This window comes from Octodon degus, unplaced genomic scaffold (genome assembly GCF_000260255.1).
Source record: "Octodon degus isolate 3935 unplaced genomic scaffold, OctDeg1.0 scaffold00174, whole genome shotgun sequence".
NCBI classification, from domain to species: Eukaryota; Metazoa; Chordata; class Mammalia; order Rodentia; family Octodontidae; genus Octodon; species Octodon degus.
The window spans coordinates 76,924-95,722 of NW_004524750.1; the positions used below are offsets into that span (position 1 = coordinate 76,924).

The 18,799-nt window shown below is 41.7% G+C and overlaps 1 protein-coding gene across 7 annotated transcripts in view; it reads right to left on the reverse strand.

The window, feature by feature from the left end:
• The window catches only part of Sptbn1 (spectrin beta, non-erythrocytic 1), a 197,644-nt gene that overhangs the window by 53,936 nt on the left and 124,909 nt on the right, over nt 1–18,799 (reverse strand). For all 7 annotated transcript variants that reach the window (XR_002818547.1, XM_004643407.3, XM_023703549.1 and 4 more), the window contains one exon: nt 12,201–12,352. Coding sequence is in view for 6 of the 7 variants with exons in the window: in XM_004643407.3 (XP_004643464.1) it covers nt 12,201–12,352 (152 nt within the window). In the remaining variant the exon portion in view is untranslated. The remainder of the gene's footprint in view (nt 1–12,200; nt 12,353–18,799) is intronic.

Consider the following 18,799-nt stretch of genomic DNA (forward strand, 5'->3'; position numbering starts at 1 on the left):
CTCTCTCTCTCTCTCTCTCAAATAAATAAATAAATAAAATTAAAAAAAAATGAAATAGCACACTCCATCAAATCAGAATTTCCATGTGATCATTTGTAAGAGAGACAGGCAGGGACTAAATGAGAGGGTGTGAATTAATAAAAAGTAAAAAAGAAAGATAATCTAATGTGAATACACCAAATAGTACTTTCTTTTATCCAGTTATATCAAAATCTTATTCTCAAAAAGTAGACATATTTTAAATAAAGAAAAAATATACAAACTCATATATGTATATAATACCTCCTTCATATATATGTACTATTATATATGTACATTATTTACTATGAAATACCTAGCATAGATGCCTAACGTATACAGTATATATCTGTGTATGCGTATCTGACTCTGGCTGTGAGAAGAATGCACTTATCTTGGCTGACCATGGTCTTATCTCCCTGCTTCTCCTGGGCCATCTCACCATGCCCCACCCCTTGCAAGGCCCTGGTCAAGGTATATCTTCCCATCTTGCAGACATTTCCAATCATTTTAGTTCTCATGGGTCTCTTCCCTCATAACTACACACTAATGGCATCAACAAATCAGAGAACTAATCACTGTCCTGTAGTTTTGCTTCTGTCTCTTCTTAAAATTTTTCTCCAGAGCTGGCGACAGAACCCATCTCTGGTGCATGGTAGGCAAATGCTCCACCTCCGAGCTACGCCCATAACCCTGCTGCTTCTTACATGGCTCTGACTACTTTCACCTTGACTGCTGGCTTGCTGAGGGCAAGACTGATGCTTTATTGTGCTACATTATCCAGCTGTGAACACAGAGCATGTGCACAGTGAACTAAAGTCCATAGATGAACTGTATTGATGAGAAAGGCCAGGTGTCAGCCTTCTGCTAATAGCTTGTCCATTTCCTGAGCTTGCTGATAAGGACATCTAAGAAGGAAGAACGTGCTTTGACACTGAAGAAATAAGATTAGAAGCTGAGGCCTTACCACAAGTGATAAATTCTACTTTCAAATTATAGTAATAGAAAAAGAAGTGTCTCTAAAAATGAAGGTGTTCACAATATGACAGCACTGCTTACAAGAAAAAGTGGGGAGGGAGGTGTCTTCTCTTTGGAAACTTCAAAACTATTTTAATTCCAGTATACTGGAATATTCAGTTGAAGGACAAGCAAAGGACAAGTACTTAGCTGCCCCTAAGAAAAGTGTGTGAATTCTACTACAAGGGTTCCTAGCATTTCATCCAGATCTTTTCTTCTCCTCTCAGTGTTTGTGTCCCAGACCAATGAATTGTCTGCCTACAGGTGCTGCTTCCTGTTCCCTAGCAGCACACACACTCTTAAGCCTACCTCTAGCAGGGCAGAAAAGTTATTGCCTAAGTGGAGGTAGGCAGGACGGTGTGGATGAAAAGTAAAAGGACAGCTGAGGAATAGATGGTGCTCTCTGTTCCTTCTCAGTTTCGACCCAGCATAACATCACCACTCTTCTTTGGAATTTGACCCTGAAAGTCCAGATCCCAAATCACTTCGTACTGCCCCACATTTACATAAACATGATAGGGAAGGGGTCTTCTCAGAACTCCCTTCCCACAACAGGAAGAAGCGTTTTTCACTTCCACATGAACACAGAGAATGAGGGGCTGAGGAGGGGAAGGTGATGAATGACGCTCTTGCCCAGGTTACAAGTATGATGTACATCTCAGGGATCTCACACGGATGCTGATTGACTACGCCAAGTGAGCTAAGGATGGTTTGCTCCAGACCTGGATGCAACTCAAGTACCCAGCTAGAGCAAGCCATTAGGAACACAGAACATGAGACCAAGGAAAAGAAACAAAAAATAGTTGACAAACCCTCTTTCTGGACAGTGGCTAGAAATCTTCAAATGACTAAAGGAAAAATAATCCTATCAAGAAGCAGAGTAAAGGACTAGCCAGATAGCTCAGCGGATTAAAGCGCCTGCTTAGGCAGAGCGCAGGGGCCAGGGTCCAATCCCTGGCATGCAGTGCTGGCCCTGCCCCCGGGGCACACTGAGACAGTGACAGAGACTGGGTGTGGTGGTGCATGCTTGAAATCCCAGCGCTTGGGAGGCTGAAAAACAGGAGGATCACTACAAGTCCAATCTGTGTAGTAAGACCCTGTACTAAATATATATGAAAGCAAGCAAGCAAGCAAGCAAGCAAGCAAGCAAGCAGAATAAGTAGAAAGTTGTCAAAAAAAGGTGTTTTTTTTTTTTTTTGTATTTCCTTCAAATTCATAGTAATATAGGGAAAAGGTCTTTACCTCCCAAGTGTGTTATTGTTCTACTGTTCCTGGCCTTTACATCTTTTAAAGCGTCAAATGAGAATAAGCCAGCTGTAGAGAACATGCTTTTTTGGGCAATTTGGTACAGAAAAGGATGATTCTAATTGTCAAGTTACAATTTCTGTATACTTTCGCAAATCAGTGCTTTCTCAACTGTTTGCCTCTAAAATGGGGATAATATCAATAATTATTTCCACCCCCCCCCCCCGAACCGGGGATGGAACTCAAGGTCCTTGCGCTTGCCAGGGAAGCGCTTATTCCACTGAACTGTCTCCCCGGCCACCCACTTTCACTTATAAAAGAATCTCCATACTGATTTCCATAGTGGTTACATTAATTCACATTCCCACCAGCAATGTAGTAAGGCTCCTTTTCCCTCAGAACCCCATCACCATCTGCTGCTTTTGTAGTCCTTGACAATAGCCACTCTAACTGGAATAAGGTAGTCTCAGCATAGTTTGGACTTACATTTCTCTAATTGCCAAAAGATGCTGAACATTTTTTTCATGTACTTACTGGCCATTTGTATTTCTTATTTTGAGAAGTGTCTAATATTTTAACTGCCTATTTTATGATTGGGTCTTTTATGTTTGGTGTCTAATTTTTAAAAATTCTTTATATAACCTATATATTAGTCCTCCGTCAGAGATGTTGCTGACAAAAATGCTATTCCATTCTGTGGACTGACTCTTCACAATATTATTTGTTTTCTTTGCTGAGAAGAAGCTTTTGATTTGGTATAATCCCACTTGTTGATTTCTGGTATAGTATCTCGTACAACTGGGATTTTATTCACCAAGTGATTATGCCTATATCTGCAAGAGTTTTACCATTTTCTTCTTCAGCAGATTCAGTGATTCTGCTTTTATATCTGTGTCTCTTGGTCCATCTTGATTTGATTTTAGGTACTACATACAGAGATATGGATCTAAATTCATTCTTCTACATATGGATAATCAGCTTTACCAGCACCCATCTGTTAAAGAAACTATCTTTTTCAGAGCATAAGTTATTGGCTCCTTTGTAAAAATCAGATGGGTGAAGGTGCATAGGGTTGTTTCTGCATCCTTTATTCTATTCCACTGGTTAAAATGTCTATTTCTGTGCATTAATATTTTTATTAATGTTGTACTAATTTGAGGTCTGGGACTACAATGCCCCCTTTTTTGTTCTTGTTGCTCGGGATGGGTTTAGCTATTAGGTCTCTTTAGGTTCCACACAAATTGTAGAATTTTTTTCTGGCTCTGTGAAAAATTCTGATGGTTTTTATTGGATTAAAAAGCATTTTTTGGGAACTGCATTAATATTTTTGGCTACAGAGCTATTCTAACAATATTACTTCTCCCTATCCAAGAACAGGTGATATCTTTGATTTTCTAATGTGGTCTTCAATTTTTTTCTTGTGGCAATGCAGTCTTTTGTTACAGTGATCTTCCAATCTTTAATATGTAGGTATTTAATTTTTTAAAAAATATCTATTCTGAATAGAAAAACTTTTTTTTCTGATTTCTTTCTTGTTGAGTTCATTGTTAGTATTTCAGAGCACTACTGATTTTTGTGTGTTTGTGTTGATTTTATATCCTGCCACTTTGCTGAGTTTTTTAGTTCTAAGAATTTTCTGATAGTGTTATTTTTAATCTAGTAAAGAATCATGTGAACTGCAAATAAGGGTACTCTGGCTTCTTCCTTGCCTATTTGAATCCTTTGATTTCATTCTCTTGCATGACTGCTCTGGGTAAACTGTCAAGCACATAATATATCACTGTGTCGTCTCTTGATTTTAGAAGGAATACTTTTTTTTTTTTTCAGAACCAGGGATTGAACTCAGATCCTTGTGTTTGCCAGTCAAGCGCTTATCCTACTGAGCCATCTCCCCGGCCCCTAGAAGGAATACTTTCACTCTTTCCTCATTTAATATATTCCTGCCTTCACATGTTAAAAACATTTCCCTCTACTTCATGAAGTCACTCATTATAGATGGAATGTTAATCACTTTTATAATAAAACAGACAAGATATGGCAAAGTTGGGTGATGTTCTGGTGGTAGAATACAAGAAAGAGTAAATCAAAGCCACAGCCAAAGTGTACCAACTCCCTTGACTTGTGTTCTGTTGCTTCAGGGGGGATTTCTCAAATATTCTAAGGCACAACACCTGAGCAAGTTCAGGAAGCAATAATTACAGGAAATTAATTTAAAGAGATGGTAATGATCTTAGAGTTACACATACAAATGTAAGGGTCAACTACATTGTTGCCGAGATCTACTTTCTTATTTGTCATTTCCCAAACTACTGTGTTTACCTCTTTGTTAGGTGGTTTACAGCTTTGTCATATTTAATGCTCATCGCAACCTTGAATTATAGGAATTATTCTTGCTATTTTATAAAGGAACACAAACTTCAGAGAGATGATGCAACCAGTCTAGCTGTTAGCATGTGGCAAACCAGGACTACAAAGTTAATTCTCTTCATGTTACACTAAGAACCTAGAATACCAGAGTGGCATACATTTCTATATAAAAGGAAGGAATAGACTTGGTTCCCATCTGGCAAAGAGTGCTCTTTTGTTTTTTAAGAGCTTTTTTTATATTACTAAACTTCATCTTTTCAAAAGGAAGAAGAGGTAATAATGGAGAGAACTAAACACAATGGAACAGGGTAGAAGTGGGAAAGAGTTGTGTCTCTCAGTCATAAACACTTTTTGAAGCCTCATCCTTAGAGTGGCTAATTCTGCCAAAGAAAGGAACATCCTCTCTCGCCTCTATTAGTCAGAGTCCTAGTGTGACAGGCCTGTTTCCATAGCAACAAGTGCATTTCTGCCCTGTGTCTTTTTTTTTTTTTTTTGAGGAACCGGGGATTGATTTTAGGCCCTTGCGCTTGCCAGGGAAGCGCTTATTCCACTGAGCCATCTCCCCTATGTCATTTTTGATGTGGAAGTCTGAATGCCCATTCACATGGAGACAAGGATCAATATCAGCCTTATGGGATTTGGATTGAAGGGGGGTGGGTATCTGCTGGCAGGCAGGCAGTTTCTCTGTGGGAATGACTACTTTTACTGATTGCTTTTTTTTTTTCTGATTGCTTTTTAAAATCATTTTAACAAGTGTCCCCTTCATTCCCACACCAACATCTGTGTTTTTTTTTTTTAATTTTTTATTTATTTGTGTGGCCAGCTCAGCCCACCAGGGGGCGGGGCTGGCTGGCATGTGGTGCTGGGGGATTGAACCGTGGTCCCTGTGCTTTACTAAGCTTGTTCTAAGTAGGTGCTTTAGACCACTGAGTCATCTCACCAGCCCAACATCTGTGTTCTGTGGGGTTTTTTCAGGTGTTTTCCTGTTTCTTTCCCAAAGGTCTCTTCTTGCCCCAAATCTTTGTCAACTACATCTCTGTCCCAGATCCAAGTTGCTTCTGATTCCAAAGGAGACGGAATTGTGGCCCTAAAGAGTCACTCCTAGTGTCTGAAAGCGTAATTCTAACTGTTTAATACAGCAATCAGGGCAAATCCTGCCTCTGAGACTCAGTTTGGCTTTGAGTTAATTCCCTACAGACACGAGTCACTCAGAGAGAAAAGATGGAGCTGGATCCCAGACCCTCTGTTCCGCCCCAACTGTTCTGCAGACTTGGGTTGGGTCACTTATGCACTGCAGGAGATAGGTATTTGCTTTACTATGAAATAATTGTACTGGTAAGGTTTTTCTGAGAGTCTAGAGACAAAAACACTTCCTGGGCCTGATTTGATCTCTTATCTGAATAGAAGAGGAGCACACAAGGGAGGTTCCTGGCAGGGTGTTCTGTAAGGTCCCTGGAGGAGCTGTCCCCAGTAGGTAGTCCCTGCTCTCTCTCTGGGTGTCCAAAAAAAAAAACAAAAACAAAACAAAAAAAACAAAACAAAAAAAACAAAACCATGAAGCTACCTAAAGTGGAGTGCTAATTTTCTAGGAAAGTACTGGTCCTGGGAAGTGAGAAGCTGGCTATATCTGTGAAATACTGCTGCCTTTCCATCTACTTTGAGTTGCAATATCTACAAAGTAAAGGAATTTATTTAACTTGGTGGCCAGTAAAGTCACTTCAAATAGTAGAATACAAGCTACATTATTTCAGATGGTGACTTGTCGTCAATATGCAAGGTGGATTCTCAAGTGCCTGCTGATGAGTCAGGTGAAGAGAACATGAGAAAGTACCCCTGTGTGAATAACACTTGCTTATGTTTTTGTCTTTTAACCAAAACAGATCTTTGTTATGTGCACGCGCGCAACACACACACACACACACACACACACACGCCCATAGCACACAGGATGGGAGGCACCAATTCAAAACTCTTCTAACAGGTGATAAAGTCAAACTCATACTAGTCTCCAAACTCTTCCCCATAGATCACACCACACTTTCAGAAGGGTGCTAGTGATTTTGCTCTAGTTAAAACTAATCAGGATCTGGGGATATGCTCAGTGGCACAGGGTCTGCCTGGCAAACACAAGGTCCTGAGCTTGATTCTCAGTACCAAAAAATTCAAACAAAAACCCCACTAATCAGGGACCATCACATTGTCCTGTCACCTCCCAAGAATCAATGAAAAAGGGGAGGCCCACAGGCAGGAAACAGTGATGCTCCCGGCAAGTCACTAGTGACTGCTAGTTTCTTCTATGAAGCACAATGTTAAGCTGCCACTTTATTAAGCTCTAAGAACTAAAAAAAAATGTGTGTCCACACTCTATAAGCCTTAAAAGACAGATATCCTCAAGTTACTGCCATTACTGTTTTGAAAAAAGGAATACCAACACAGCTGGGAAATCTCCCCAAGAGCAGAGTCCCTGACACCCAGCCTCAACACCTTCTTTGCATGGTCCTTATGGTGAGCTTTGCATATTTTCCGTCCAGCTAACACTGCACCCCATAGTCTATGGCTAGCTACTCTTGCGTCTCCTGAGTCACAGTGAGCCCTACCCACTTACTACGTCTGGATACATAATCAAGAGGGCTTGTTTCCTCTTTTCAACTCCAGAGCTTTGAGGTCACTCATCAGGCACTTAGGCACATGCCAGCTCTGTTATTTCACTTTCTGCACTTGTACAGCTAAACACCAATTTAAATGGGAGAGTGAGTACTATAACAAGCTTTCTGAAACAAAAGTATCTCACATTTATCAACAATTTTTAGAAAAACTGTTAAGTTTTGTGGCTAATTCATAAAACCCTATTTCAACAAACAATATATAGGGTGATCTCTTAACAAAGGCCTTATGAAAAATATCCTCAGTGCAATTCAATGTAGGATTTAAGGTTTAACAAATCTCATTATTAAACCTATCTTCTTTACCTTGCCCAGAGAGTTTTGGAATTAATGGCTACAAATAAAAACAAAACAAACAATACTTGACGAAAAATACCTGTTCCATGTTATGCCTAAGATGTTTGATAGCCAGACAGATAGTGAGGTTAAGCTTAACAGCCTAGGTTGTATGTTAATAACAATAAACTCTTCTGGAGGGTTAACAACCTAAGTTTGCAGACCAAAATCAGAGAAAAAGGAGGGCCACAAGGAAAGCCAACATTTTGGCCTTAACCTTCTAAGGTCAATTAAGACTCAGGACATATGAGAACTTGTACTGTGAAGTCATGCAACTCAGCAGGGTCCCAAATTTTCTGATCAAGGAGATTATGGGGCCAAAGAGGAAAGTGATCAATGATGTAGAGTGTGCCTAAGGAGAGTCACAACATTCTCTCAGGCTTTCACAGAGAGCACATTGGCCAAGCAATGGCCGTGACTCATCTACATGGCTGATACTGAAAAAGTTCTACAATCTGAGGTACAGGATATCAGGATAAATCCTGAGGGGATTTCACTGACCTTATCAGATGCAAAAGCTACAACTCTTGTTGCATAGGTGTTGCTTTACCTTGGTCTTAACCATCCAGCAGAAAAGTATAAAAATGAAGTACAGGAAGTAAAGCCATGGTGTTATGTTGAGCTGTAGGGGACTCAGGTCAACAATTTCTGACACTGCCAGTCAAGCGGAAGACCCTATACTATTATGGACTACTGGACTCTTTTAGAATATTTTGCTGAGTTAACACACCTATAATACTCAAATAACAGAACTAAACAAAAAAAGGGGATACAGATGTATGTCCATTTTGTATCTGTGTATTCAAAACGGTTAGGATATATAATTACATTCTCTTAATGAACAGAGGGATTTGTTCTAATAGTGTTTGTAAATAGGATATTATGTGCGCATCTTGTACAGTAATTAACCAGTAGAAAGAATTTATGCAATGTGTTAATTATTGAAACTGTCCTACCAATTTGATTTGAAACTGCCTCACTGCTATTTGTTTCTCAATAAAATTATGGGAAAAACAAACAAACCCAAAACATCTCTTTTGTTGCTATCTTTTCTTGTAGACTAATTCTGATTAATGGAGAGAAAAGGCCAAAGAATATTAGGAAACAAGAGATAATCAGAAACTAATGATACCTGTGATTAGAAACTTCACTCTAGCTCAATCAGAGGGGTTTGTTCTGACAGTTATGAGAAAGAAAACTGGCCACCTTATCTAGACTCATTCTTTATTATAGTTTCATGAAGAGAAAGTGGCAGGCAGGGGGAAGCTCATGACCAAAGTTCAGGCCCAGGGATGTGCTAGGCACCTATTGCCCTCTAAATGTCAGTGCTGTTAAAGGCCAACACTCTGTGCCCTCAACCCTTGATCTCATTTGACCTTAAGATCAAGGTCCAATTAGAGTAACTAGCTCAGGTTCTATGTTCACAACTTTACCTGTTATGAAGTTAAAGTAAAGGACGGTCTATAGTTTTAAGAGAATTTTAAAGCAAGATCTTTATGAAGAATGGTATCCACAATGATTACAGAAAAAGCACTAAAAAGGAGTTGTATTCTTTTCATTAATCTAATCCTAATCAGCAGCAGCCTCCTGGCTCAGCCCCAAGGTTTTCTTTTTGTTCCATAAGATGACATACCTGAAGCAGAGAGGGTTTGGTCACATAGCCAGCCCCAGTCAGAACTGGAAACGGGACTTTCTGTTCCCAAGGCCATGAACCAAGTTCTTTGATAACACAAATGTCTACCTAAAACCTGATCAAATTTGACTCAGATTCTTGGGGTTAGGTTAGAATTTTCTGGATCATTAAAGGCACAGTTCTTTGACTTTCACTTAGCAGAAACACACACACACGAATTTCCTCCTTTGTAAAGGAATTTAACAATCAATCAATGAAGTAAATTTGGATAATTTAATCCTCAAACATTTACTATGTACTGCCAACGTGGGGCTAAAATGCTGCCAAACTGATAGGTTCCTGATGGAGTGCAAATGTTTATGTTATCTGGGTTTTAGTTCACTGCTGTAGATGCAGCACAGGGCTGACTGAATGTTCTTTGATGACACAGTGAGCTACAGACATTAGTGTACTGAGCCTGGGAACACTAACCACTTCATTAGCTTCCCCTCCCCCCTGTATTTTTAGGGAAGGGTCTATAGGGTGTTCAGGGTCGCACTACTAGATTGGACTTGTAGTGATCTGCCTGTTTACAGCCTCTCAAGTGCATGTACCATCATGCCCAGTCTCATTCACCCTCTCAGCGTGCCCTGGGGCAGCTGCAGGTGCAGGGGCAGGGGCAGGGGCAGGCCAGCACAGCAGACCTGGGAATTGAACCCTGGGCCTTGTATCTGCTTGCAGGTGCTTTAACCTGCTAAGCTATTTGGCCGGCCCCACATCTCATTAGTTTTGGGATCTGAATATGTAAGAATCTACTGGGGCAAGCCCTTAGGGAACAGTTTTCTTCCCTACTCTAATTTGAAGCCTAGCAATCTGAGCAACCAAGGACACAGTGTGGCTTGTGTCCCTTCCAGAACATTCCACAAACTATACATACCAACAAAGCCAAAAACACTGAAATGAAAAAGAGCTTTAGTTCATTTTTTTCTATAATACACTTACTTTTGAAATACAAATAACCAGGCTGCCCAACCTGTCACATGAAACATTTCTAATTTTATTTCTATTTTATCTAAGTTTTATTCACCACCTAAAGGGATGAAAATGGTGGTCATACTTTGTTGTGGATCTGATTCTAGGTCTCTGGGTCATTGTAAAACATTTTATTGCTAACAGGAAATAAAGAGACGGAGGGGAGGTATCTCTTTAGTATTTCTTATACACAACTAAGAATTATGCTTTAAAAAGTTACTTTTTATCCTAATATTTTTTATTGTCCTTAGACTAACGAGTAACAAGCTTAATGCCACTTATTATACAGACATTATCAAAAACATAATCTTTTTGGTATAAAAGAGAATTAGGGGATTTCAAAGGTGAACAACTTACTCTCTATAGCCTAGCAGATTGGGTCATATTGGAACAAAAATAAATGCTGAAACTAATTTCTATCCATGTGATCTTTTAATGATTTTTAAAGACTTTCAAAACCTTAAAAAATAAAATTATCAGACTATAGTAAACATTATGCAGCAAAAAAAGGGGGGGCTAAGAGGTAAGGGAGAGAAATCTGGTTACAAAAATTACATTCTTGTAAGCTACATACCACAGGAATTCTAGCTGAGGCTCTCAATCTCATTTGAAGAAAACAAAATGCAATCAATGACTGTCCTGTTTGCTGCCGACAGGCCATATCACAAATCAATCCCCTTTCAATCCCTGGTGCTACACACACACACACACACACACACACACAAATCACTTTGTATAGTCATTATGGTTTGAGTGACGGTTTCTTTCTCTAGTTTGACACACAAACTCTCACAGAAAAGAAGGTAGTCAGACCTGTATGTCTAGAGAATAAAGAACACGGGCAAAGCTCAGCATGGAAGAGATGGGGGTTCACTGTCCTTCAGAAGCAAAGTCCTTGTTCTCCAACTAAGGTGGAAGACACTGTCTGCATTTTTCACTCAGGCTGAGATACCATATGGGCTTAAAAACAGGGTGAGGTACAACGTAAGTGCGTGGGTTGGCCTGCATAAAAGACCTACTGCGGCTGTCAAGTTACAGGGCGGAGATCAAGTTAAAAATAAGGCTTTCTGGCAGTACTGTCAACCACCAGCATCATATTTTCCCTCTGATGTCAGTACAGATGTGGAGCTCTATTCCTGGGTGACAGCATTTGGCTCAGCTGCACCACTACCTATGGACCCGCGTGTGCTCTGGTAGAAACAGAGCACGCATTTTCAAAGAGAGGCAAGGCAAAACCAATTGGGCCAGTCACAGTGAGTGGTGTGAGGTTCCGTGGCTTAAGGTGCATAAATAAGAATCACATCAGAGAGGAATGCAGCAGCTCTAGGAAACAGATGGGGATATCTTTTTTTTTTTTTTCTTTAACTGCAGGATGACAATTTCCCTGCCCAAAACAGAAGGGTGAATTCACACAGAAGCTCTGTTTCCAAGGAGACGACAAAATACTAGCCTTTCCTTCCACACCCTAAAAAATAAGAATGCAAGGAAAAAACACAAACCATCAGCTGCTATTGGATTCCATTACTACACCTTGAAATAAATGGCAGCTCAGATCTTCCAGAGAATCAATAAGACAAATTTAGAAATCATTCCATGATCTCATGTAGGATACATATTCATCTTGAGTCAGCATGCAAGCCTGGAGCTTCAATTATGCCCTATTTAACAGGGACACTACTCAGATCTTTCTGACCAAAGATGGCAACCTTTCACATGACCAAAGTGAGACCATCCAGATTCAGAATGTGGCACTGAAACTCTCCCCGGAGCGCTTGCCTCACCCATCAAGATGCTCTTTCTTAATAATAAAGTTAACTGCAGAATTCAACAGAAAACAAGTACACACTAGATTTTTTTTCAAAATACTTCCTCATCCATGAAGCAATTCGCTAACTCCCAGTCCTACTTACCAGCCTTTCTCCAGAGAGGACCTCCAGCAGCTTGATGAGCATGCGTCCATCACGAAGGTCAGTGTACAGGTCTGTGATCCGGCAGGAAACTCGGGCAAGGTGGGAGTTGACCCACTTGGTGAAGGTCTTCTTCTGCACAGCTTCACGCTCATCTGCAAGCAGAGGACAGCTCACTTTACCAATAATCACAGCACTGGCAGCACCAGGTGTGTGAGGAGAGCCACAAGCGGGGAGGAGGTGTCAGCAAAATTAAACTCCAGTGAAATCTCTCAATAGAGGAATCTAACGTCCCTGAACATGTGAGCCCCTATGTACGCTACCAGCAAAATAGCCTTCACTTCTTTACACTTCCTTTCCACCTATCCCTGCTGAAGAGGCAGCAGGGTGTAATAGATAATGATGGGGCCTCTGTAGCCTTGCCCATTGCTGTACTATTTGATTGGTGGCGCTCCTAAAGCGACTCCTCCTCCAAAAACAGAGTTTGAGAGGGTGGTAAATATGTTAATACCAAAGGACGTAGGGCAGGTAAGCTCCTGAGGAACAGAAAACTGCTTTCTTCATGTATAAAGGTTTAGGCAACATTTGACAAGGTATATTAACACATGTCCTTGTTGGTAAAGGCTTCTCCACAGACTCTGTGGTGTGGATAACAGAAAATAGCCGGCAACAAAGGTAAAGTGCAAAGAGATCTGGCTGGGCATCAGGAGGGGAGAACTAGAGCCTAGACTTTCAAACAAACATGTGCCGAGGGTCTAACTTCAGTGGCCTCTTTTGTAAGCAGAGCAAACAACAATCATCTCCAGACTTTTTGGTGAAAGGACAACTGTTGATTTATAATCTTAAGTATAGTAACTGAGCATTCTAATCATCTGGGAAACAGTACTAAGTGCTTCAAGTCTTAGTGATCCAAACTCTGTCCAAGTCAAATAAAACTCCAGACACTTAAACTCAAAACTGTCCTTTCATATCCCATACAAACTAGCTCCCAAACTTCTACCTCTGCAGAATGTTCTAAACACAGGCAGCTGAAGACTGTCACACTGAGTGCTCTGGACCCACCCTCTCATACTCTTGGGCTGTCTTCCACCTGTCAGTTACCCACTAGTTCCACCAGAATTCAAGCTTTATTCTTTCTACTGTAAACCCAAGCCACAAAGATATTTATGTATTGCTATATATAAAAAGAGTCTGATAATTTTATGGTTTTCAAAATCATGGTCACAACTACAAAACCACTTCTGCTGATGATACATATAACCAGTGGCCTGAATGTACTGTATTCTTGAACTGGCCAGAAGGACAGCAAATGCCCTGGTACCCTGAGGAAGGTCTGCTCAGAAGGTTGTGCTGATCTCCTCAACCCCAGGAGATCCTCAACAGGATGGCAGAGCTGCAGAGACACCATGGGATAAGCTTTTACTGCTGCCAACTTGGCAGATGAGCCAGAAAGGCATCTGCAAGACACCTGGACACCTGCTGCAGTCAGTATCTCTGTGGGGTCCAGCCTTTTCCTAAGGGAACAACAGCCTATCCAGAAGGCAAGAAAGGTTTTCCATAGAGACAAGGCCAATCAGAACAAAGGATCAAAAAAGCTAGAATCAGGGTAAGGAGAAAAGGGCAGTAAGAGACAAGCTGCAGCCTAGAAAAAAGAAGAAAAAAATATGCCAATAACATCATATATGTCACACGGAAAAAGACCACATGCATTATTACTCACACACTCAACATGATGGACAATACTTTTACTACTAGTTTTGTGAAGAGCTTTTTTTTTTTTTTTGTATTTAGGACAGGGTCTACAGGGTCTGTAGGGTCTCACTACATAGATCAGACTCCTAGTGATCCTCCTGTTTACAGCCTCCCAAGTGCTGGGATTACAGGAGCACGCCACCACTCCCAGTCTCAATTGCTGGCTCAGTGCGCCCCGGCGGTGGGGTGGGGCTGGGGTTCCCTGGGATCAAACTCTTGGCCCCTGCATCTGCCTAAGAAGGCACTTTAATCCGCTGAGCTATTTGGCCGGCCCTTGAGCTGCATTTTTTGGCTGAAGAGGGCTGTTTGGGAAGACCCTAGATCAGAATGGAAAGTCACACTGAGCTTCTGCTCAAGACCTTTCACAGATGCTCTCTGCACAAGAGGCAAGGACCTTCCTGTTCCGGGTATTTAGGGTTGGCTCATTTTTTAAATTACAATATCTTCTACATGCTACACTGAAATTCCTTAATGTGTATTCTAGGCTGTTAATGATTGGTTTGGGGATCAAAAATCACTACAACCCAGCCTATCAAGGGAACAAAATCAGAATAATCTTGGATTAAAGTACTTCTAAGTAAACAAGTGTAAAGTGCATTCCTTCAGCCAATAGTGACTCCTCTGGGTGAATCTCATATTAAAGAAACATTCTTGGATTCTTTGTTTAAAATGAATTGGTACAGGGTCTGCGGGGACTACAGGGTCTCACTACACAGATCAGACTTGTAGTGATCCTCCTGTTTTCAGCCTCCCAAACACTGAGATTATGGCACGTGCCACCACACCCAGTCTCGATAGCTCAGTGTACCTCAGGGGCGTGGCCAGCATGGCAGGCAGGCAAGGAGCCCCAGCCCTGTGCTCTAAGCAGGCACTTGTCCCCACTGAGCTATCTGGCCAACCCTCACTCTTGGATTCTTTCAGGTTCTGAAACAAGCTCTTTTACAAGGACATGCCAAGGATTTGCTTCAAACATAAGCAAGTATACCCTCCCACTTAAGGAGTTACAACTAACCCCACCCTTCTTTCCCGTGGATGTGTGGAGAGGTCAAGGGCAAGAGCAGGGAACTGAGTGGTACGGAGGGCCTCCTACGGCTGCCGCATGCCTCAGAAACTCCAGGGACAAAGAGAAAGGAAGCTCACCATGCACATGGGACTCGTAGTGAGCCTCCTGCTTTCAGCCTCCCAAGAGCTGAGATCAAAGTTGCGTGCCAACTTGCCCAGTCTCAGCGCACCCCAGGGGTAGGACTAGCAAGGCACACTGGGGCTCAAACCCCTGTTCCTGCACCTGTCTGAGCAGGCGCTTCACTCTGCTGAGCTATTTGGCTGCCCAGGAAGCAAAACCATAAAATAAATGGTATGAGAGCTTGTGTTCTTGTCCTCCCTTCCTTGCTCCTCGCAAGTGCCAAACAGTACTCATGTCAGAAAAAAGCACACAGGCTAAGCTCATACGACCATACTAGAAAAGACATGATTCTGTCCAGGGAATGGACCAGATCAACACCCTGTGACACACAGGGTTAGGAAACCCAATAAGCAGAGACCCAAAGACTGGCCAGCTACTATACCTTCTTATAATGGATGACAAACGCTCCTGAAGCTGGAAGGAGGAGGAAGAAGGGTGAAATCTAACCAGCGGCTCAGCTGAGGATGAGGTTTGTGTATTTGGGGGCCCTATTCCTTGTTCCACCCTTCTTGGAAAGGCACAATGACATCACCCTTGTACACCCAGTAAGGCCGGGGAGATAAGTCAGACACACTCAGAGGAGCAGAAGGCCCTGGCAGACAACTGAAGCCAATTTGGAGGAACACCGCCAAGCTCAAGCTGGTGTCACTGCTGAAGCTGTGGAAGAAGGTGAAGGGACTAGCAGAGGGGAGCAGGCCAATTTCCAGTCCTATAAACGGACAACTGCAGTGACACAGAAGGGGCGCTTGCAAGCTCCATGTTGGTTTAGTTATTCAGACCACAGAGGCTCTCCATGAGACATCTGAAAATGTCCACTAACACTTTTAACTGTCATAGCTGGAAAATAGACACCACAGGTATCTATTAGGTAGAGGCCACTGATATTACTAAGTTTAATACAATACACAAAGTAGCCCTCATGATAAAGAATTTTTCAGCCCCAAATGTTGACACTGCCAGGGCTGAGAAGCCTTGGTTTCAAAGTTCTAAGCTAACACCAACTAGCACTGGTATTCACAGCATCTCAGACTGCAATAACTAGAGAACGAGACCCTCATTAGGAAAGTACTCATTTATCGTTCTTTCACCCGGATGGTTTGCACGTTGGCTAGATGGCAACACAAATTCCCTGCCTTCAGGCCCACTCACTCTAAACGGACATGCTACAAAAGCAAAAAAACAAAAGGGTATGTGAGAGAACAGGGGCAACTTGGTGTGGGTCAGTATGATGGAAAACATTTCTGTCTCTATGTCACTTCTACTCTCTTCTTTTCACCCTCTGTATTGCTGTTATAAAGACAAATCATGCCTGAATCTCCTTCCAAAAAGTCAATCTAGCTGCACCTGTCACTGGCTGGAGCAGGTTCTATCCAGCCCTGCTTCAAACTTAGCAAGTGGTGCCTCTAAGAAAAGGATTTTTGCCTTCCTTTTCCCTGTGAAGATTTCTCAACTGTGTCCGCCCCTATCTTCCTACATTATGTATTATGAGGGACTCATCTAATGGCAACCCAGTATAAATGTGACAAAGGCCCAGTGAAGTGTCTAGCTTTTTGTATATGCTTATTAACTTAGTTCCTTCTCATATCCTCCAGGAAAGAAAAATTCTCATCCATAGAAGCCATTTAAGAAACTTAGGGGGTATCACAGGATCATGCAACCTCAGGGTTAAGCAAGCTTGCAGAAGTCATCTAAATCAACTTTCTTTCAAAAGCAAAAGGAAAACAAACTCTTACTGAATACCTGGGCTAGCTATTTAAAAATTCCAGGAAGGAGTGACAATGTGTGCATGTGTGTGCCAAGAGTTCTGACAGATATACAGAGACAACTGAAATAACATCAATTCATGTTCAGCATGTGCCATGGCCCAGGCGCCAGTCTAAGTCTTGTATGACTCCCACACCAACCCATGAGGAGGAGCTAAACTTTCCCCACTAGTGGGCTCCAGAGCTAGGGTTCTCAATGGCCACACAATAATGCCTCATACGTAACACCTGAGGAGGGGAACACATTGCCATTAACAAGATTTAGAATCACACTCCATCTCACCACCCTAACCCTCGTCATTATTTTATGAATGGTTCTGTGTTATCTCTGGGTAACTGTTCAGCTGTTCAATGCTATCTCCACTGATACCAGATGCCCTCACCCCCAAGCCCGGATTTGCTCTCCCTTCAAAGTTACATAGAACTGGTCTCTTCCTTACTTCATAAAGGCCTTGAGGTTTAAACATTCTGCACTGGTCTCTTTTTGTAATACTCTCTAACATGGCAGGATAAATACAACCTATGATTGTGCCTCTTAGTAATCTGGATAACATACCTACCAACCCAACCTAGGATGCAGGGCAGCTACAGCTCTGGACGTTTAGAGGTAGGAAAAGAGGGCCACCAAGTAAAGAAAGGGTAAAAGATCCAGCAGCCCAAGGGAGGAGTTTGATGAGAGCAGTCTACATGACAATGCAGGAGTCAGGAAGAAGCACTCCTAATGCAGCTCCCAAAATAAACTTCCAGGAAGCAAATTCCACAAAAATATCCCTATAGTTCTCAGGATCAAGAAGTAGTTCTGAGTACAAAACCCCAGCCTGGTAAGTTGTTAGCTCCACAAACTCAGAGATAAACCAGTTAACTACTGATCAGTGAGAACTACAGAAAGGCAGCTAGGGAAACCTACCCAAAGTGAGTAGTACCATTTGCATTAGTTTCTGATCCCCAAAGGAGTAAAGTACAAGACAAATTCTACTACTTGTACTCCCTGAGGCAAACAGAATTTTATGTAGGTATCCCTACAATAATACATCACACGTCTGAACAGCAATTAATACTTCCTCAAAGCTCACTAGATCCTCACGGCAACTGTCGGGGAGGTAGAACCCAAGTTACGTCCAGGAAATCCAAAGGCTCAATGAATGTCACCAGCCAGCAGTGGCAGAGCTGGCATGCCCTTTCATCTGCTCTCTTTCTCATTCCGCCACAAGAGAGGGATTATGATGTACTGCCACACTTTCTCTTGAAAGAGCCTAGCTAGATTCACTTACCTGGTTCCTGACACATAACTTGAAATTTTAACAGGTCTTAGAAAAAGGAGATGAGATATTTAAAGCAGAGAAACAGGCTTAATGGTTAAACCAAGGGGCATGTCCTATCCAAATTCCCCTTCCAGAAGCACATAATCTACTTTTTAGGCAATGGCTATTGCCCACACTGGAAGGATACAATGCTTCAATATTTAATCTAAAGAATGTGTTATAAGTAGAGAAATGAACACAAAGCATGCATCAAATTACAGGTCACAGTAGTAGCTTTGGTGAACAGAGGATATTTTGCTATAAAAATGATTGGGCGGCATCTTTTGGCAATACTCTGCACAGTGCTACACAGAACCATAGTCACCAAACACCACAGTTCTGACTATGGAAATGGATAAGAGCCAAAGAAGGAAGGCCTAAAGGCATGGAATATTCTGGAAGGAAAGCAAGGGAAGAAATAGAAAAAGAGTAATTATCACATGATTTCCCCTAAAACTGAATTTATATGTGGCTTAAAAAAAACCCCAAAACTTTCCTTTACGTTTCAAGTAGTCTGAACTAGTGGGTACAACTCATGCATATGCTCCATCAGGCTCTTCTTTAATTGTGCCAAGGTAACAGCCTGGCCAAAGAAAGAGATGG